The sequence below is a fragment of the Lasioglossum baleicum genome, chromosome 2, assembly GCF_051020765.1.
Source record: "Lasioglossum baleicum chromosome 2, iyLasBale1, whole genome shotgun sequence".
Taxonomy (NCBI): domain Eukaryota; kingdom Metazoa; phylum Arthropoda; class Insecta; order Hymenoptera; family Halictidae; genus Lasioglossum; species Lasioglossum baleicum.
Window position 1 is genome coordinate 350,443 of NC_134930.1, and position 22,430 is coordinate 372,872.

The window sequence follows — 22,430 nt, forward strand, 5'->3', positions numbered from 1 at the left end:
GACATCGCGTCTAGAAGAGTCTCGCGGCGAAATTGATGAGATCGCGACGGAACCCGATGCTTCGACAACTTTGTCGGCCAATTCAGCGAATTCTTGCGGGTCGGTAATCTTGGACATGGCCAAGACTGTCCTGATCTGAGCAGGAAGCTGCTCCATGAAAATCGTGCGAATTATGTCATCCGAACACGACCCGTCGTTTAAGTTGCGAAGTCGCATCAATATTTGTGAAGGTTTTCCTTCCGTTAGCACCTCGCCCTTTAGAAGTCGGCGTAAACGCGCTTCCGCCGACGTAGAGAAGTTTGAAATTATACGCGCCTTTACCTGATCGTAAAGATTCTGAGGCTGCGGTGACAAAGAGAGAATATCTTTTATCGCGGCTATTTCTTCAAACGTTAACGCGGATATAACAATGTCAGCCATCGTCTTTTGTGTGGTTATGCGGGCTGCGGAGAGGGACGATTCAACTTGCATGAACCATAGTGAAGGATCCTCCCGAAAGAACGAAGGTACCTTTGGTACGCGATATGAATCGACGTGCTTCTCGAGAAGCGATTTCAAGATTTCCTCAGTACCCGGAAGTGGTGCCGGCGCGGTCATTTTGATTATCTGCGCGCGCACGCGTTGCTAATTCACAGGACCCGCGGCGGTGGGTCTTACACTATCACGACGGAACTGAACGCGCGTCGGAGATGCAATGCGCCATGTATTCTACCGGAATCGCGATAACGAATGTTAACGGCTAAATTAGACGCTCGCACTTACGGAAGTCGCTCGCAATCTTCTATGCACGCCGGAATCCACCTGTGGAACAGCTCCTTCGAGGACCAAGATGGCGGCTTCACAGCGGCGTGCCTCGTGCAGCAGCAAAGATGGCGGACAGGAAACGTCCTTCCGACCGCGTGGCCTGGCAAAACAGCAAACCGGTACTCGAGTGCGTCCTCCTCGAGAGATCGTGGCGTCGGCGTGACGCTGCACTCTGCTTGGCTGGATCCTCGACGCTCCTCGATGAAGGTGCGTGCCAGCCAGAATAGCTGCAGGCACGGGATGTCCCCAAGACCGCGTGCTGACGTCCTTCCTTCTGGTGATCGGCGAGATCACGACGGCCGACGGATTCAGATCACGTCGGGGTCACCAATTGTAGGATGGATGTAGATGGATACTCTCGGAGAGAATCAGAAGCTTCGGGGAAGGTACCGAAGAACGTAGCCTACTCTACGTTTTACTTGCAACACGTGGTTAGGACTTGGAGATAAAATTCACTGCAGAATTTGTAGTTCAACGAGAACCATTTAATAATATTTAATTCACCCGGTAGTGACGTCCGTCGTAACCGTACGACGGAGAATATGTTACAAAAAGAGGTAAGCCTCAAAACACAGTACGACTGGATATTGGTGTTCAATACGTCTGGCTCTACGAACTGACTATTTTGAACTGCTAGGGATGCCTAGCGTAACGGTCGCTACGAGAGACGGTTGGGAGTAGGACCGCCAACTCCCTATCGGTGATCTCCCTAGGCGCGACCTAGGGGAATGGCGACACGAGCGCCATAATCCCTACAACTAACTCTTCCTTTTTACTTATTTTGTACGCATTCGAGGCGGGAAAATTAAATGATAGATTTTATTTATTGTAGTATATGTAGTAGTTTTCCTAGACTGCGGATCTTTATGCAAAATAAAAATTGTCTGCATCGATTGCAAGAGATAGAAACTAAATTGAATGTTACTTTTTTATGCAAAAAAAAATTCTCGTCATATAAAAGCTACATTTATTTTATAATGCTCACATAAATATTCATTAGAAACGAATCAAATTTTATTTCATTTAAAAAGGAAGGCGTGACAATCTTATTTGTTAGCACAGCACAGTCGCACTAATGTGCCGAATGCCGTGAGTTATACAGGGCACTCTCTTCCTTATGTTACTTCTTCCCCCCTCGCCGTTCCATTATCTTTACAGTTACATTAAGAGTAAACCTACACATAAATCAATAAACTAGTAATACATTAATTATCCCCTAATACGTACAGTTACACGAATTAATATTCGGACGATCTAAAAAAGATGATAACTTTTTTAATATTGTACTATACGATTCGAAATTTTTTGGGGAGCTAGAGCAATTAGTTTACTACATCATGTTGAAAGAAATTTTTTCAAAAATTGCATTTGGTCGGAATTGCAGAGAAAATACTAAATCTTACATTTTACAACTTTTTCGTGCGGGCCTATATTGAAAATTTAAAAAGTATGTTTTCTAGGCCTGCGTAAATAATATGCACTGTGAAAGTTTCATCGAAATCGGTTGATGCGGGAAAAACACGACAGGCCTTGAAAGATGTAAGAATTCTTCGATATAGGCTGAAAATCTGCGATTTTTACCATTTTTAAACGTTTTAAACGTAGCTCATTGCAACGTTAACCGATTTTGACGAAATTTTCAAAATATGTTTAGTCGACACAGATCTACGAAGCGTATTTTTCAATTTTTCAATATGGGCCCACATAAAAAAGTTGTAAAATGCAACTCTTAGTATTTTTCCATACAATTCCGATCAATTGCAATTTTTGAAAAAATTTCTTTTCACATTCTGTAGTAAACTAATTGCTCTAGCTCCCCAAAAAGTTCAAATCGTTTAGTACAATATTAAAAAAGTTCTCGTCTGTTTTAGAACGTCCGTATATTAATTCGAGGAACTGCAGTTCCAGTATCTCCTTTTTCCAGGATTGCAAGGGTAAGATAACGTAAAATTAAATATACTTTATTTAAGATCTAACGATACTAAGCTAACCTAAACTAACTATATCGAAAAGAAAAGTCCACTCGGTACTAAGCTGTTCTACGCTGTGCAGTTCGATCTGCTCGCATTGACTTCCAGAGCCACTATGCCTATTTAGCCTTCGTCAAGGGCTCTCGTCGCCAGTCGTTCTTTTACTTCTCCCCCACGATCTATACCTGAGTAATAAACGTAACGGTTTTTTCCGCGAAGGTTTGGGACTGTTTGGGACTTGGGACCAGTGATGGTATATTCGTGGGCCGTGGGTCGTTCCCCTGAGTCACATTCAATTTAGTTTCTATCTCTTGCAATCGATGCAGACAATCTTTATTTTGCATAAAGATCCGCAGTCTAGGAAAACTACTACAAGTACTACAATAAACAAAATCTATCATTTAATTTTCCCGCCTCGAATGCGTACAAAATAAGTAAAAAGGAAGAGTTAGTGCGGCTATGTGCTGCCATCTTACAACGGCCCGATCGTTAATCTGGGCACGATATCCCGGATTGTGGCAACGACATCATGTGCCAAGATTGTGTCCAGGGGAACACTACGAGCCCACACGCGCATTTGTGGCTTCGACCCGCTTGGTTGTCTGGGTATGATTGATAGAAGTACAAGATGGCCTGAAGCTACACCCATTCCAGATACTTCTGCATTCTTTGCTACGTGGGTCGCACGATTTGGAGCACCAGCTGTTATTACTACTGATAGAGGAGCTCAATTTGAGTCACTACTTTTTCAAGCATTAATAAAACTTATTGGTAGTCAAAGGATTAGGACAACGGCTTATCACCCTCAATCTAATGGAATAATTGAACGTTGGCATCGTTCTCTCAAATCGGCAATTAAGTGTCATAATTCCACTAATTGGGTAGATGTTCTTCCTATGGTTCTTCTAGGTCTCCGAATCAGTTATAAAGATGATATCAAGGCCTCTGCTGCAGAGATGGTTTTCGGTACAACATTGCGGATTCCAGGAGAATTTTTTGCAGCTGAAGATCCTATTGGGTGTCCTCAAATTTTTCTTGAAAAGTTGCGGGAACATATTCGAGCAATTCGTCCAACACCTACATCTCATCACGCTTCACGAAAACCTTTTGTATACAAGGAATTAGAAGATTGTACATATGTTTTTGTTAGAGTAGACAAACTTAAAACATCTCTTGAACTTCCCAGACAACCAGGGCTGCACCGGGGGCAGCAATGTCGCGTTTTGGATCCCTGCTGCCGCGAGGCTGCACGGAAAACGGTGGGGGATTTTGCCTCACCGTAAGAGGGCAACACAGTCGCGCCAATGTTTCGAATGCCGTACGCAGCGCCATACAGGCACGTACAGGCCTTGTACTAGGGAGCAGGGGGTCTCTCGCCCCGGTAAGGTGATACAGAGCTGGTCGCGCTGATGTGGATCTTCCACATTAAGATGTCGGTAAAGTAAATGTCTATTGTACAAATGTGTAGCAGCAGCAGCAGCAGTCTTTCTTTTTACTGACAAAAATTAATATTTTTATTTAAATTACATACTACATACTATCAGGTCGTTCGGAAAGTAATTTTGTTTATCGTGTAGGGATGGCAATGCTTCCGTTTGTCATTACTAGACTGCGGATCTTTCTGCAAAATAAAAAATGTCAGCGTCGATTACAGGAAATAGAAACTAAATTGAATTGAATTATTTCTTCAGCAAAGGAGAAAACGAAATGACTTTCCGAACGAGCTAATACATTAACATATTACAATAGGAGAGCTGCATAAAGTCTAAATAAAATCAATCTCATCATTTTCATACAAAGAAACATTTACCAGTTACTTTTAAGGTTCGGTAGGTGTAGAGGGTTGAAACGTCTTCGTGCAAAAAAAATGTGTCGTAGAAGGGAAAAGAAACTTAATTTATAATTTTCGGCTCGAGCGCGTTTCCAGCTACCCGAGTGCATCGGGCTGCCCGGGAGTGTCTCGATCTCGTCGGGCGGGTTCGGAAAGAATCGGACAAGTTCGGGCGAGCGAGTTTTCGCGCTACTCGAGATTCAATTCTGCGTTCGCACGAACTTGTCCGCTTCTGTCTGACGTCTGAACGCGCTCGACGAAGTCGAGCCACTCTCGGGCCACCGGGCCACCCGATGGTGTGTCACGGATAGACTGCGGATCTTTATGCAAAATAAAAAATGTCAGCGTCGATTACAGGAAATAGAAACTAAATTGAATGTCATCTCTTCCCTTAATGATTTTAATAGAGGAGAAATCATATATTGACATCTTCAATTTAAAAAATTTTCCAACAACTATCAATTTCATCTACTTAAGTTTGCTATAAATGCATAAAGATCCGCAGTCTATTCGTGACATATCAAGCGGCCCGAGAGTGGCTCGACTTCGTCGAGTGATTTGAAAATTACAGTCAAAACGTGTTGGTTGAGGAAGTGTCGACTTCCAGCTCAATAGTAATGACCTGTCATAAATCTCTCTGTAGAGAACAGCCCCGGGAACGGCACTGAAAGAAATCGAGTCTACCGGGTTGGGTCTGCCTGGGTCTGCCTAGCCCGACCCCAGCCGCGCGCCCGTGGTCTGCCTAGCCCGACCCCAGCCGCGCGCCCGTAGTCTCAATGTGTTGACTTCGATGGCGCACGCTGCGTAGTATGTGTGACCGCTGTAATAAGTATTTCAATACAGCCGAAAATGCGTGTGAAACGAGTCCTGCCTCCTCCACTCTGATCCAATCGTCCGCGCATTCGCACCTAGACACGTCACCGTAACCCTGCCTGGGAACCTTCTTCTCAGGCTTACACCAAGTACAATGTCACCAGTTCGAATCCATGCGTGTTGGCGTCTTGCCGCCATCCCCTACAATTGCGTAGTATGTAGTGGGCGGTAACGGTATCGTATCCTAACCAACTGCTGTTCCGCTATCGCTCGTACTTACGAGGCAGTGTATTGGATCACTTGTTGGACATAGACAAATCTAAAATGTTTTTTCACTACGTGAATGAAATATGTAATTTCAGGACCGACGCTGTCGATCCTTACGTCAGAAAATGTCTGTTCCAGGGTTGTTACCTTTCACTTAAAAAGGCATCGTTGGTCAAGACTGGTTGCTAATATTATTCTCGAGGTGTAAATGGGGTTATTTAGTCGTATACAGCGTCCGTTGCCAGCTCCTTGTGACGCCAATTTTTATATCTCCATTTCTTTTAAAGGGCTCATTTTACAGTGGAAACTCCAAGGAATATAAACATATTTTGTTCAAAATTTAAATCACTGACGCACAGTGGTGTGGATTGGAAAATCGTGTGCCATTTTGTTATAACTTTTGAACCAGTAGAGATACTGCAATGAAATTTTCACTAAAAATATTTAAAAAATAGTCATTTTTAACTATAGGTAATTAAATATTTTTTGCATTTGTTAAACAATAATTTTTTATAAATTTTCATTGATATTTTTGATTTAAAAAAAAATTTTTTGAATATAATCGTACATACTATTTTTTACTTTCTAAATATGTATTTTTTATATTTATGTTTCACACATGTGTAACGTTTTATGGAATACGTAAAATATAAATTTGAGAAGTCTTGTTGCAATCAACATACACAAAAAAAATTACCGTAAAGGTAAAAACGCATTACAAGCGTGTCAAAGATATTTTTTATAATAATTTATAATGATTAAAAAACGAAACGAGCCTACTACCTTATATCTTTATTTTACTAGAGGTGAGCGAAATATCAGAACGAAACAGAATTGAAAAACTTCTATTATATTTTAATACTAAAGAATTACCTCGGATGCAATATTTAACACTAAAATCTTACATTTTTCGCTATGTGAAGTCATCTGATAATAATTTGTACCAACAATATACCTCGCAAACATTCTATTACCAACTTTAATGGCTTTAAACAATAATAATTTGAGCGGGCGGAGAGGGGCGGAATTAATTTTTTCATGATTATTTAGAAGGAAGGTGTACTAAAAATATTCCAATTAATTAGAAAGCTAAACTCGGCTAAACTTTAAAGATATACCATCTTAAATGGAAAGGACTTCACAAATTTTTCTTACGGCATTGAGCATTATTATATAAATAGAGTATTTACGTTAATAAATAATAGAAAGATATGATTTTTATCACAAAAGTCTGCTCTTCAATATAAAAAAAAAGCGAGAGATAATATTAAATAGGAACGTCAGGGCACCGCATCACAGAGAAGCAATTTTTCTCGTGAAAAATCCTCCTCTTAAAATGTCCTATTTTCAATGTTTATTGCAACTATTATATTTATTAAATTGTACTATTTTCTTCATTTCCGAGGTCTGTGAACATTTGGGAAGCAATGTTTATAGATATCGATACGAGAAAGTTCGTTTTTGGGCAGAAAGGCACACGATTTTCCAATCCAGACCACTGTGTGACGGCTCATCGAAAAAGACGTAAAAAACGAATTAGTTTAAATTTTTCGACTCCATACAGTTGATGGTCGAGGTTAAAAAAATAATTTTGCAATAGCCCAATCCTTTCCTAATAAAACCACCAAAAAAAAAAGTGTAGCTCAATCGGATTTCAACGAAAATATGATTTCATTTGTTTCGTTGACAAAAAATTCGAATTTTTGGAAAATCCTGAGGTGGTAGACAAATTCTGAGACCAGATTTGAAATAAGCGTGGAAGAATCTACGGGAAATGATGTACAGCATGTTGCAAAAAAGTTTTATTGAAATTGTGCAGGTTTAACGAATTTTGTCAAGGTTAAAAAACGTTCGTACCATCATTTCCCTACTTTCCGCATATTCTGCAAAGTTAGAGCTTTAATTTTTAAAAAAATTCATCGTTCTATCTCTTTTCTATCGAAAGTTATTCGACTTTAACACAGAAACTTGCGGCGACCCGTGCAGCGACCCTTGCAGCGACCCAATAGCTGCACGGGTCGCTGCAAGGGTCGCCGCCTGTATCGCGACGGAATGGCCAAAAAAGGTCTGTCACAGCTCTGACCGACCAGTCCTGAACCGCTAGAGGACTCATCAGTAAGGCGGGCCCTGCCCGAGACGCTGCGATATCGGAAGGTGGTTTAAGACTGTATATATAGAGATCGGTGACGGATCAGGTAGCAGCGAGAAAGGTCTTTCTTTGACTATCTGTCCATCTTGTGGCAAATGTAGGAAATTAGCTGCCACAAAAGAGAGCGAGTTATTATTGTCCGCTTCTGTCCGAACGCGCCCGACGAGGTCGACCACGTTCGGGCCACCCGCCCGATGTGTTACGGATAGACAGCGGGTCTTTATGCAAAATAAAAAACGTCAGCGTTGATTACAAGAAATAGAAACTCAAAAGAATGTCATCCCTTTCCTTAATGATTTTAATAAAGGAGAAATCATATATTGACATTTTCAATTTTAAAAATTTTCCAACAACTATCAATTTCATCTACTCAATTTTGCTATAAATGCATACAGATCCCAAGTCTATCCGTTACACATCGGGCGGCTCGAGAGCGGCTCGACATCGGCGAGTGATTTGAGGAGTTGGTGACAGATGAGTTGGGCATTTAATCGGTCATCCGATTGACGATTGATAATCGTTAGTCGCGATTAACGACTAAAGTAGAAATTTAATCGTTATCCGCAATTAACGATTAATAAGTATTTAATCTTATCCGCAAATATAACAATCAATCGGTATTTATTCGTTAACCACAATTAACGACTAAACGAGGATATTAATTGTTAATCGCGATTAACGATTGTGTTAACGACAGTATTTATGGACTGGCTCGCAGGACTGTGGTTTGGAGAGTTTTTAATAACTGGTCGTGTATACGGGTACTCTTTGTTTTTATTATATAAGAGCCTGACGAGCTCTCTTACAGCAGTAACTTTTCAATACGGCGATTAGACTCTCACTGGTCTCTTGAGACCGGCACGCGAAACGGCAGCGATTCGACAAATATTCGTTACAGTTCAATTTCGCCAATCAGGAGTTGAGACGACACTTAGACAAAGACGCAGGGTCAGGTTACAAAAACTATCAACAGTCACGAATGACGGAATCTCTGGAACGCGTAGAAACAATACCGGCTCAAGCAACCGGCAAGCTATTAACGGCTATTAGAATGATATCTCGCTCGCGTATATATGGTTTTAAACAGATTGAATTAGAAATTTAGTCGTCAATCGTCGATTGAATTTTTGCCCAACACTGGTTAGTGATTTTATTTTTATTCTATTTTCTCGAAAATTAATAAATCCATGAATACTTTCGGCCAACTCGAGGCTACAATGAACACGACCCGACAAACCCCCGGCCAGCCAGGTAGCTCGGCATGAAACCGCTAAGGGTACGGGCACAGTGGAGCCGACATCGGTCGGAACTATGACGTCAGAGGCATCGGGCCCGACCTTCCAAATGTGTGGGTAGGCTCGTCTGTGAGACCTTTCTAGCTTCCACCGACGTCGACCGACAGGACCCCCGCCGCGCGCTTGTATTTCGGTGCAGCGTTCACTTTAAATAATTTTCATGTCGCCAATTTTCAAGTATCAGTATTTTTAAGAACGGGTCCGCAAAGAGGACACTTGGGGCTATATTATCATTATTTTTATTTTTCCAATTTCCTGGCGGTATGATAGCAATGCGCCTGTTTAAAAAACAATTGCAAAATAAACTATGAAAATAAATATTTTTTCAACTGAAATAATTTTTATTAAACACTCTTATGGTTTCACTATGCGCACCCAAAACTAAAATTGTCATTGTTTTGTTAGTTTGGCCGTTATAATTTAATGAAAAAGTTGTGACACCTCATATTCCACCTCCGCGTAGAACCATCAATTTTCAAGATTTCAAAGAATTCTCTTTGAGATACGTTCATGACTTTTTCGGATTATAACGTTCATATTAACGTCCAGTTCTAAACGAAAAAAATTAATAATTAGTTTTGTATTTTTTATAATTTAAAGTAATGCACTCACCGCACTGAATAATATCTACACTATAAATGTTTAGAAAATCAAGGAGTGCATATACATTACAACAACAAAGAAAGTAGAAAAAATTTTTTCCTTCAAATGGATGTCGCAGTTGTTTCCAGTGTCAGCGTTTGTGCTTAGGCTCTATCTCTTATAATCTACATATGATCGATGTATTAATACTGTAATGTATTAATATTTTAATGTATTTCAGTACATATAGATTTTTGAAAATGACGTTACCATAGTAAACGAATTATTGCCACGTCTTGGGGATTTTGCACCACTGTGCGACGTACGATAGCGTAGCGGCTATCGGCACGTGCAATAAAACATTTGGCGCGTCCAATTCATAATTCTTTACTGTAAAGAAATTTTTAAATTACTTTACAACTGAGTTAAGTAAAGTACAACTCGTGTTGTCCGAGAAAGTGCCGACTTCCAGCTCAATAGTAATGATCTGTCATAAACCTCTTCATTGAGTACAGCCCCGGGAACGGGGCAATATTTGCTAGCACATACAAATTGGCGGAATTATAAATGCGGATAGGTATATTAATATACTAAATGAAAACACATAGACGAAGTAGTGAAGAATTTGTCTCTTTGAACAAGATAATAACACTGTCCAACAAATTTCAACTTTTTAAAAGTATTTCGATTCCCACTATGCGATTCTTATAGAGTTTTCCGCGCTGATTCCGAATCTGTTTTTCATTTTTTTTCTATACGTCCAGTTTTTGAGAAAATGGAGTTTAAAAAAAAGACATATTTTTCAACTTTAAACAAATATTGTGATGTTATTATAAAAGATATTGAATTGTTCTTTACAGCAAAAGATTCTGTAGACTTTCCCGAATACAGTGATATCCAATATTAATACATTATGAGTGTTTAAACATGTTTAAACAATGATTAAAGACGGAGAGATATCACTTTTGCACCAATTTTTGCGGATAGTTTCGAATTTATCTCAAAAAATTAGGGTCTAGCGGAAAACCGAACTATACCACGCGATAGAGCAGATTTTTATCTTGAAAAACCCCCGTTTGAAGTTTGCGACATCGACGTTTTTTTCGAACCAGAAAGCAAAATATCTTCGCACGACATGAGTTTCCGCCAGTGGGAAAATGTCATAAAAAACTTTTCGTATTCGCACGTGTTGACGATGTCGTGATTAATGGCCGGTCGTCGTTCACTGGTCTATTGCTGGTCCGGGTTATAGGACGTTTTGGAATGCAGTTGTCCAGCTACGGTGGGCATAAAGCAGTTAAAAAGATTTCGGAACCGGCCCGCAATTTTGACATATAAATCAAGACCTTTGCTTCTTGACATCATAAATGAAACAGATGTGTTTCCCTCGCGGAACAGTTGTGTAGGCCGCCGAACCACGTTCAGCGAAGCCTTTTGGAAACTCGGGGTTTATGATATGTACCAGGATTTACAGTTACAGCAGAAAACTCAGAACGGAACATACTTTTCCCAACAATATTCATTGGACGAGCTATAAACAGCTTTCTTAAAAACAGCTTCGCTGTCCATCGCTCTATAATGGCTCGACCATTTGCAGAGGAAATGGATAGAGGACGAGGAATAGAAACTACGCCGCATATACAGCCAACAAGCATATGAAAGAAAAACATAAAAATATATCCGCACTTCTTCAAAGTTCTGGACTATAATTTGGAGAGCTGTATTTTCATGTAATATGTAATTCAGTGATGACGTAGTTGAATTACTATTGTATAATTGAAATATAATGTAATTAATAGTGTAATTGAATTAGCACAACTCTGAGTGGGTTAAGATATTAAACCATTACCGCCTACTACTACACGATTGTAGGGGGTGGCAAGGCGCCATCTCGTATGGGTCTGACTTTGCGACATTGTATTGCTGCGAGCGTGAGAAGAAGGTTCCCAGGCAGGACCACAGTGACGTGTCTCTAGGTACGATGCGCGCCCGATTGGATTAGAGTGGAGGAGGCAGGCCTCGTTTCACAGGCATGTTCGGCTGTTGTCGAAATATTGGCTACGGCGGCCACACATACTATCTAGCGTACAGCGTCGAAGTCAAAACATTGGGACCACGGGCGCGGCTGTGGTGGGGGATAGGCAGACCTACATATGATAGGCTCGATTTGTTTATGTGCCGTTCCCGGGGCTGTTCTCAATGAAGAGGTTTATGACAGATCATTACTATTGAGCTGGAAGTCGGCACTTTGTCGGACAACACGAGTTGTACTTTACTTAACTCAGTTGTAAAGTAATTTAAAAATTTCTTTACAGTAAAGAATTATGAATTGGACGCGCCAAATGTTTTATTGCACGTGCCGATAGCCGCTACGCTATCGTACGTCGCACAGTGGTGCAAAATCCCCAAGACGTGGCAATAATTCGTTTACTATGGTAACGTCATTTTCAAAAATCTATATGTACTGAAATACATTAAAATATTAATACATTACAGTATTAATACATCGATCATATGTAGATTATAAGAGATAGAGCCTAAGCACACACGCTGACATTGGAAACAACTGCGACATCCATTTGAAGGAAAAATTTTTTCTACTTTCTTTGTTGTTATAATGTATATGCATTCCTTGATTTCTCAACATTTATAGTGTAGATATTATTCAGTGCGGTGAGTGCATTACTCTAAATTATAAAAAATACAAAACTAATTATTAACTTTTTTCGTTTAGAACTGGACGTTAATATGAACGTTATAATCCGAAAAAGTCATGAACGTATCTCAAAGAGAATTCTTTGAAATCTTGAAAATTGATGGTTCTACGCGGAGGTGGAATATGAGGTGTCACAACTTTTTCATTAAATTATAACGGCCAAACTAACAAAACAATGACAATTTTAGTTTTGGGTGCCCATAGTGAAACCATAAGAGTGTTTAATAAAAATTATTTCAGTTGAAAAAATATTTATTTTCATAGTTTATTTTGCAATTGTTTTTTAAACAGGCGCATTGCTATTATACCGCCCGGAAATTGGAAAAATAAAAATAATGATAATATAGCCCCAAGTGTCCTCTGTGCTGACCCATTTTTAAAAATACTGATACTTGAAAATTGGCGACATGAAAATTATTTAAAGTGAACGCTGCACCGTCCGACGTAGGGCGAAAAACGAAATGATTTGATTCTCCACCGGCGTCGGGACCCCATGGGGTTTGTCCATTGTTACCCTTCTCGAAGGTCTCGAAAAGGTTCGGCTCCCCGCTGAACTTGACCATTTTGCCCGATGTCGGCTCCACTGTGAGCACTTTTCGGTCGAAATCGGTCGAAAAGACACCAACACATGCTTCCCGAACGCTCGTCTGTGTGGGCAAAAGTCGGTCGTCGGGCGAAAACGGGTCCACTGTGCGCGTACCCTAAAAGGAGCGAATGCTGAACTTAATTATTTTCCGTGCTGCCCTCACGAAAGTCACACGAGCCAATTCGTGGCGTTCTGCCGATTAAGAAAAGCCTAAACTCGACGGAATTAGGACCGTTTCTAGTGGTTTTATTCATAACGGAGTGTACACTTTCCACCTTTAAATATAAGAAATTTAAAAATATGTGCAAGGTGTCTCTTTTTATTATGTCGAGCACCATGTATATGAGCACCAAAAACTAATTTTCATCGTTTTGTTAGTGTTTGACACGCGATTGTAAATACGTTCAAAGCATTGTGCTACCGTCTCGTCCCGTGTTATTGTCTTTACCGTTCGCGTTCAATTTGAACGATTTCTAACGAGCTCCCCAGTATGAGAGTATGGTGGGGATGCCCGCGTATTACGCAAGGACCCCGATCCGCAACAGTCGAGATTGATGACTGAGAGAGATCTCCGAAACGAGAACCGTGAGTCCCGAAACGACATCTCAATTGTCAGTTATTTGTACCGCGTGTTTAAAATTATTATTAAAAGTGATCTCGAAGTCGCAGAAACCCGGCTTCCCTGTTTAAACCAGTGGTTTTAATTCACCCACTTACACTTTCTCCACTACCGGACTGATCCAACCCTTCATACCTGATTTTAAACGAAGCGCTCGTGTCGGGGTAAACAGTTAGTTTGGCCGTTATAATTTAAGGAAAAACTTGTGACACCTCATATTACACGTCCGTAAAACCAACAATTTTCAAGACTTCAAGGAATTGTTTGAGATACGTTTTCTCATATTTCACTAAAGACTGCAACATATCCAAATTTGAACAAAATCCGAAACAGTAGTTCTATTTCGCATGGAAATATGGATACTCGAAAACAATTAAAAATTAAAACAATTATAAGAAACTGCGATTTAGATCAATCGTGAGCAGAAAAATTGAAAGATTCTTTTCTTTACATCTTTCAATGCCTACTATGTATATCTGTTTTATGTGTTGACCGTTTTCGATGACATTTCGGGTAATCGGATAGTGTTTTTTCATTTTCTTAGTTTTAAAAATCTTAAGCTTAATAAATATGGATTCGAAAAAATCGTTTGTCCCGCTGTTTCCAAAACCGTTGTTTAAACATGTTTAAACAATCATACTGTATTAATATTGGATATCACTGTATTTGAAAAAGTCTACAGAATCTTTTATATGGCGGGGGTAGCGAGCGCACGGTAACCCCAAGGAATCTGGTTAGACCGATTTGGTCTTTAATGTCTTTATGGTTATTACGGCTATTAACTCCTAAGGGTACGGCTGGTGGCACATTGCAGTTCGGCCATGGCACAACAAAAGCCCAAACTTCGTTTTTCAGGACCTTTTGCTCGAAAAAGTATATTAACGGTTTCGGTGTTATTTCAGCCGCTTGGCATAGTACCGTTACCGGTATTGTCCGGTATGTATAAATATTTTACCGGGATTAAGTCCCTAATTTCACACAGTGAATTAAAGTTTCAAAGCGAAATGTTCAGCGCTGTACGAAGCATTAACGACATTAGATTCGAGACTAAAAGACTTGAATTTTTGGAGATGTTATGACATTTCGACGAACATTGCGCCGGACGGCGCACACGGTTTTCGCCGACATTTCACCGATTCCAGATTTGACCGGCAACAAATTTGATCGAATTGATTCAATCGATTGATGAAGTTAATCGCCATACGGTCTATCCATAAGTCACCAACTCCTCAAATTACTCGCCGATGTCGAGCCGCTCTCGAGCCGCCCGATGTGTAACGGATAGACTTGGGATCTGTATGCATTTATAGCAAAATTGAGTAGATGAAATTGATAGTTGTTGGAAAATTTTTAAAATTGAAAATGTCAATATATGATTTCTCCTTTATTAAAATCATTAAGGAAAGGGATGACATTCTTTTGAGTTTCTATTTCTTGTAATCAACGCTGACGTTTTTTATTTTGCGTAAAGACCCGCTGTCTATTCGTAACACATCGGGCGGGTGGCCCGAACGTGGTCGACCTCGTCGGGCGCGTTCGGACAGAAGAGGACAATAATAACTCGCTCTCTTTTGTGGCAGCTAATTTCCTACATTTGCCACAAGATGGACAGATAGTCAAAGAAAGACCTTTCTCGCTGCTACCTGATCCGTCACCGATCTCCATATATACAGTCTTAAACCACCTTCCGATATCGCAGCGTCTCGGGCAGGGCCCGCCTTACTGATGAGTCCTCTAGCGGTTCAGGACTGGTCGGTCAGAGCTGTGACAGACCTTTTTTGGCCATTCCGTCGCGATACAGGCGGCGACCCTTGCAGCGACCCGTGCAGCTATTGGGTCGCTGCAAGGGTCGCTGCACGGGTCGCCGCAAGTTTCTGTGTTAAAGTCGAATAACTTTCGATAGAAAAGAGATAGAACGATGAATTTTTTTAAAAATTAAAGCTCTAACTTTGCAGAATATGCGGAAAGTAGGGAAATGATGGTACGAACGTTTTTTAACCTTGACAAAATTCGTTAAACCTGCACAATTTCAATAAAACTTTTTTGCAACATGCTGTACATCATTTCCCGTAGATTCTTCCACGCTTATTTCAAATCTGGTCTCAGAATTTGTCTACCACCTCAGGATTTTCCAAAAAATCGAATTTTTTGTCAACGAAACAAATGAAATCATATTTTCGTTGAAATCCGATTGAGCTACACTTTTTTTTTTGGTGGTTTTATTAGGAAAGGATTGGGCTATTGCAAAATTATTTTTTTAACCTCGACCATCAACTGTATGGAGTCGAAAAATTTAAACTAATTCGTTTTTTACGTCTTTTTCGATGAGCCGTCACACAGTGGTCTGGATTGGAAAATCGTGTGCCTTTCTGCCCAAAAACGAACTTTCTCGTATCGATATCTATAAACATTGCTTCCCAAATGTTCACAGACCTCGGAAATGAAGAAAATAGTACAATTTAATAAATATAATAGTTGCAATAAACATTGAAAATAGGACATTTTAAGAGGAGGATTTTTCACGAGAAAAATTGCTTCTCTGTGATGCGGTGCCCTGACGTTCCTATTTAATATTATCTCTCGCTTTTTTTTTATATTGAAGAGCAGACTTTTGTGATAAAAATCATATCTTTCTATTATTTATTAACGTAAATACTCTATTTATATAATAATGCTCAATGCCGTAAGAAAAATTTGTGAAGTCCTTTCCATTTAAGATGGTATATCTTTAAAGTTTAGCCGAGTTTAGCTTTCTAATTAATTGGAATATTTTTAGTACACCTTCCTTCTAAATAATCATGAAAAAATTAATTCCGCCCCTCTCCGCCCGCTCAAATTATTATTGTTTAAAGCCATTAAAGTTGGTAATAGAATGTTTGCGAGGTATATTGTTGGTACAAATTATTATCAGATGACTTCACATAGCGAAAAATGTAAGATTTTAGTGTTAAATATTGCATCCGAGGTAATTCTTTAGTATTAAAATATAATAGAAGTTTTTCAATTCTGTTTCGTTCTGATATTTCGCTCACCTCTAGTAAAATAAAGATATAAGGTAGTAGGCTCGTTTCGTTTTTTAATCATTATAAATTATTATAAAAAATATCTTTGACACGCTTGTAATGCGTTTTTACCTTTACGGTAATTTTTTTTGTGTATGTTGATTGCAACAAGACTTCTCAAATTTATATTTTACGTATTCCATAAAACGTTACACATGTGTGAAACATAAATATAAAAAATACATATTTAGAAAGTAAAAAATAGTATGTACGATTATATTCAAAAAATTTTTTTTTAAATCAAAAATATCAATGAAAATTTATAAAAAATTATTGTTTAACAAATGCAAAAAATATTTAATTACCTATAGTTAAAAATGACTATTTTTTAAATATTTTTAGTGAAAATTTCATTGCAGTATCTCTACTGGTTCAAAAGTTATAACAAAATGGCACACGATTTTCCAATCCACACCACTGTGCGTCAGTGATTTAAATTTTGAACAAAATATGTTTATATTCCTTGGAGTTTCCACTGTAAAATGAGCCCTTTAAAAGAAATGGAGATATAAAAATTGGCGTCACAAGGAGCTGGCAACGGACGCTGTATACGACTAAATAACCCCATTTACACCTCGAGAATAATATTAGCAACCAGTCTTGACCAACGATGCCTTTTTAAGTGAAAGGTAACAACCCTGGAACAGACATTTTCTGACGTAAGGATCGACAGCGTCGGTCCTGAAATTACATATTTCATTCACGTAGTGAAAAAACATTTTAGATTTGTCTATGTCCAACAAGTGATCCAATACACTGCCTCGTAAGTACGAGCGATAGCGGAACAGCAGTTGGTTAGGATACGATACCGTTACCGCCCACTACATACTACGCAATTGTAGGGGATGGCGGCAAGACGCCAACACGCATGGATTCGAACTGGTGACATTGTACTTGGTGTAAGCCTGAGAAGAAGGTTCCCAGGCAGGGTTACGGTGACGTGTCTAGGTGCGAATGCGCGGACGATTGGATCAGAGTGGAGGAGGCAGGACTCGTTTCACACGCATTTTCGGCTGTATTGAAATACTTATTACAGCGGTCACACATACTACGCAGCGTGCGCCATCGAAGTCAACACATTGAGACTACGGGCGCGCGGCTGGGGTCGGGCTAGGCAGACCCAGGCAGACCCAACCCGGTAGACTCGATTTCTTTCAGTGCCGTTCCCGGGGCTGTTCTCTACAGAGAGATTTATGACAGGTCATTACTATTGAGCTGGAAGTCGACACTTCCTCGACCAACACGTTTTGACTGTAATTTTCAAATCACTCGACGAAGTCGAGCCACTCTCGGGCCACTTGATATGTCACGAATAGACTGCGGATCTTTATGCATTTATAGCAAACTTGAGTAGATGAAATTGATAGTTGTTGGAAAATTTTTTAAATTGAAGATGTCAATATATGTATGATTTCTCCTCTATTAAAATCATTAAGGGAAGAGAGGACATTCAATTTAGTTTCTATTTCCTGTAATCGACGCTGACATTTTTTATTTTGCATAAAGATCCGCAGTCTATCCGTGACACACTATCAGGTGGCCCGGTGGCCCGAGAGTGGCTCGACTTCGTCGAGCGCGTTCAGACGTCAGACAGAAGCGGACAAGTTCGTGCGAACGCAGAATTGAATCTCGAGTAGCGCGAAAACTCGCTCGCCCGAACTTGTCCGATTCTTTCCGAACCCGCCCGACGAGATCGAGACACTCCCGGGCAGCCCGATGCACTCGGGTAGCTGGAAACGCGCTCGAGCCGAAAATTATAAATTAAGTTTCTTTTCCCTTCTACGACACATTTTTTTTGCACGAAGACGTTTCAACCCTCTACACCTACCGAACCTTAAAAGTAACTGGTAAATGTTTCTTTGTATGAAAATGATGAGATTGATTTTATTTAGACTTTATGCAGCTCTCCTATTGTAATATGTTAATGTATTAGCTCGTTCGGAAAGTCATTTCGTTTTCTCCTTTGCTGAAGAAATAACATTCAATTTGATTTCTATTTCTTGCAATCGATGTAGTAAATTTCTACTTTGCAGAAAGATTCGCAGTCTAGTAATGACAAACGGAAGCATTGCCATCCCTACACGATAAACGAAATTACTTTCCGAACGACCTGATAGTATGTAGTATGTAATTTAAATAAAAATATTAATTTTGTCAGTAAAAAGAAAGACTGCTGCTGCTACACATTTGTATAATAGACATTTACTTTAGCGACATCTACCACATAGCACGTCCTACATTAATGCGACCTGGCGCGACCGTGTTGCCCTCTTACGGCGAGGCAAAATCGAGCCCCGTTCTCCGTGCAGTGGCGCGGCAGCAGGGATCCAAAACGCGACATAGCTGCGGCGCAGTACAACTGCAGAACGGAGCAGTTGGTTATCTGGGTTCCATATGAAGGTCCTTATCAGATTATAGAAAGATTAACAGATTTTCTGTATAAAATTAATTATAAAGGTGTTCCTACCACCATTAACATAGATAGTTTAAACCCAGACAACCAAGCGGGCCGAAGCCACATCTCGAGCACAGCGTGTCCACGCCACCAAACGGTCACGTACAGTGGTCGACCCTATTCGCAGCTGTCCAAGCCACACGATGACTAGATTGTGGCCACGCCACAAATGCGCGTGAGGGCTCGTAGTGTTCCCTGGACACGATCTTGGCACATGATGTCGTTGCCACAATCCGGGCCGATCGTGTCTGGTTTAACGATCGGGTCGTTGTAAGAGGGCAGCACAGCCGCACTAACTCTTCCTTTTTACTTATTTTGTACGCATTCAAGGCGGGAAAATTAAATGATAGATTTTATTTATTGTAGTATTTGTAGTAGTTTTCCTAGACTACGGATCTTTATGCAAAATAAAAATTGTCTGCATCGATTGCAAGAGATAGAAACTAAATTGAATGTTACTTTTTTATGCAAAAAAAAGTTCTCGTCATAAAAGCTACATTTATTTTATAATGCTCATATAAATATTCATTAGAAACGAATCAAATTTTATTTAATTTAAAAAGGAAGGCGTGACAATCTTATTTGTTAGCACAGCACAGTCGCACTAATGTGCCGAATGCCGTGAGTTATACAGGGCACTCTCTTCCTTTTTGTTATCTCTTCCTTATGTTACTTCTTCCCCCCTTGCCGTTCCATTTTCTTTACAGTTACATTAAGAGTAAACCTACACATAAATCAATAAACTAGTAATACATTAATTATCCCCTAATACGTACAGTTACACGAATTAATATTCGGACGATCTAAAGAAGATGATAACTTTTTTAATATTGTACTATACGATTTGAATTTTTTGGGGGAGCTGGAACAATTAGTTTACTGCCGGATGTGAAAAGAAATTTTTTCAAAAATTGCATTTGGTCGGAATTGCAGAGAAAATACTAAAAGTTACATTTTACAACTTTTTCGCGCGGGCCTATATTGAAAATTTAAAAAGTACGTTTTGTAGGCCTGCGTAAATAATGTGCACTGTGAAAGTTTCATCGAAATCGGTTGATGCGGGAAAAAACGAAAGGGCTTGAAAGATGTAAGAATTCTTCGATGTAGGCTGAAAATCTGCGATTTTTACCATGTTTAAACGTTTGTAGCTCATTGCAACGTCAACCGATTTTGACGAAATTTTCAAAATATGTTTAGTCGACACAGATCTACAAAGCGTATTTTTCAATTTTTCAATATGGGCCCACATAAAAAAGTTGTAAAATGCAACTCTTAGTACTTTTTCATACAATTCCGATCAATTGCAATTTTTGAAAAAATTTCTTTTCACATCCTGTATTAAACTAATTGCTCTAGCTCCCCAAAAAAGTTCAAATCGTTTAGTACAATATTAAAAAAGTTCTCGTCTTTTTTAGAACGTCCGAATATTAATTCGAGTAATTGCAGTTCCAGTATAGCCTTTTTCCAGGATTGCAAGGGTGCGGGATTCGCCTCTTCTCATCTCTCGATAATAATACAAACACGGGGTTTCTCACTAGTTAGAAACGCTAGATAAAAGATCGATCTAGGGCCCCATCTCCCTCAAAGGTCCTATTTTCCGTTTACGAGGCGAAATTTACATTAGTCGTCACCGTAATTTGCATTATTCGGAAGCATACAAGCTATTTTCATAGCTACATGCTGCCGAATAATGCCAATTACGCCTCGTAAACGAAAAAATAGAACTTTTGAGGCAGATAGTGTCCTAGATCGATCTTTTATCTAGCGTTTCTGACTAGTGAAAAACCCCGTGTTTGTATCATTATCGAGAGATGAGAATAAGAGGCAAATCCCGCACCCTTGCAATCCTGAAAACGAGTCTACTTCCTTTTAATAAACTAAAGCAAGGATTTGAAACCAAGGAGTATGTTCGGTTGCAGGTAGCTACGGTATAAAGTTTAGTACCTTAACGGTATAAAAGGTCCAAATACATCTGGCTACATCGGCTGTGCTTCTTTCGGCTGGCTAAAAATCACTTTGTTGGGAGGTACATCTGGAAGGTCTTTAGCTGAATGTTTTATGACGGCCTCGCCTGTGAATTCGGACTCGCGCTTGTTCCTTCGCGCGGAGGGTTTTACGAGTGGCCTGTAGTTCTTTTTTCATTTGGAACAACCTAAGCATTCGAAAAACCGAAAGAATACCGGTATTATTTCGGTTTCGGTAGAAAATTGATTGTGCCGTTATTCGAAGACTTTGAATAAATCCAGTATCCACAGTCCAAATTCTATCTTGAGATTAGTCTTTTTTTAATCGGAAGAACGCCACACGAAGCAGCTAGCGTCATTTACATGAAACAATTACGAAAAATAAACAAGGTCTGCAATTAACTTGTTAGTGGTTTCATGCCGATATGTCTGGCTGGCTGACGCGCGTCGGGTTACCTGGCCGTGTTTATTGCACCACTTGGCCACGGCGACCGAAGTCTTCGCCGCCCTGGCAGAAAATTATTCGAAGCTACACCGTTTCGATAGTTTCCAGATGGCTGGAAAACCCCAAGGTTTGGTTGCCACATCTGCGGTCTTGCCGAATCCCAGGGTCCGCTTCAAGCACTAGCTTAAAAGTTCCGTTCACCCCCAAATGGGACTCTCACCAACATGTTCAGTCGCGTTTTTAACACTTTTTAATGGGTTGTTAACATTTTTTTTTCTTATTAGGAATTTATTTTAGTTAGTGATCATATTCATCGATAAAAAAAGATGAGTATACGGTACTATTTATATTGAGTCCTACAAAATATTGCAATTAGAATTACGATTTCAATTATGTCTACTTGTTCTTTGAATACAGTAGAGACTCCCGTATCCGTACCCCCATTATCCTAATACATACCCTAATATAAGGACGTCCTATTGTCCGTATGTTCTGTTATCGCCGCGTCGCTCGCTGTGCCGGGATTCAAATGCGCGCCGTCTCCAGATTCCGACTTTTCGCCTCATGCTTCCGAAACTTCGGCAACGTGAAAATCGAAGGAACGCGTCGGCGTCGATCAGTCGAGCAGGTAGTTCACACAGACAGAGTAGAGGTACGCTTGTGTGTAGCGCGCAAGCAATTGAACAGGCACTCAGACGGGCTGAGTTTTCACGTTACCGAAGTTTCGTAAGCATGAGGCGAAAAGTCAGAATCTGGAGACGGCGCACAGTGTGACCTTTCGTCCAAATCGGAGACAAAATCGAAGAACTTTTGATAGAAATAAGGTAGAGCGATGAAATTTTTTAAAAATTAAAGCTGAAACATTACAGAAT

At 39.9% G+C, this 22,430-nt stretch overlaps 1 protein-coding gene across 1 annotated transcript; it reads left to right on the forward strand.

Moving 5' to 3' along the window:
• Positions 1-869: 869 nt before the first annotated feature.
• Positions 870-8,939, forward strand: LOC143219476 (uncharacterized). The gene is made up of 4 exons (XM_076445427.1): positions 870-1,011; positions 3,429-3,602; positions 3,684-3,994; positions 8,733-8,939. The coding sequence occupies exons 1-4, from the start codon at positions 870-872 to the stop codon at positions 8,937-8,939; spliced, it is 834 nt and encodes a 277-aa protein (XP_076301542.1).
• Positions 8,940-22,430: the final 13,491 nt, after the last annotated feature.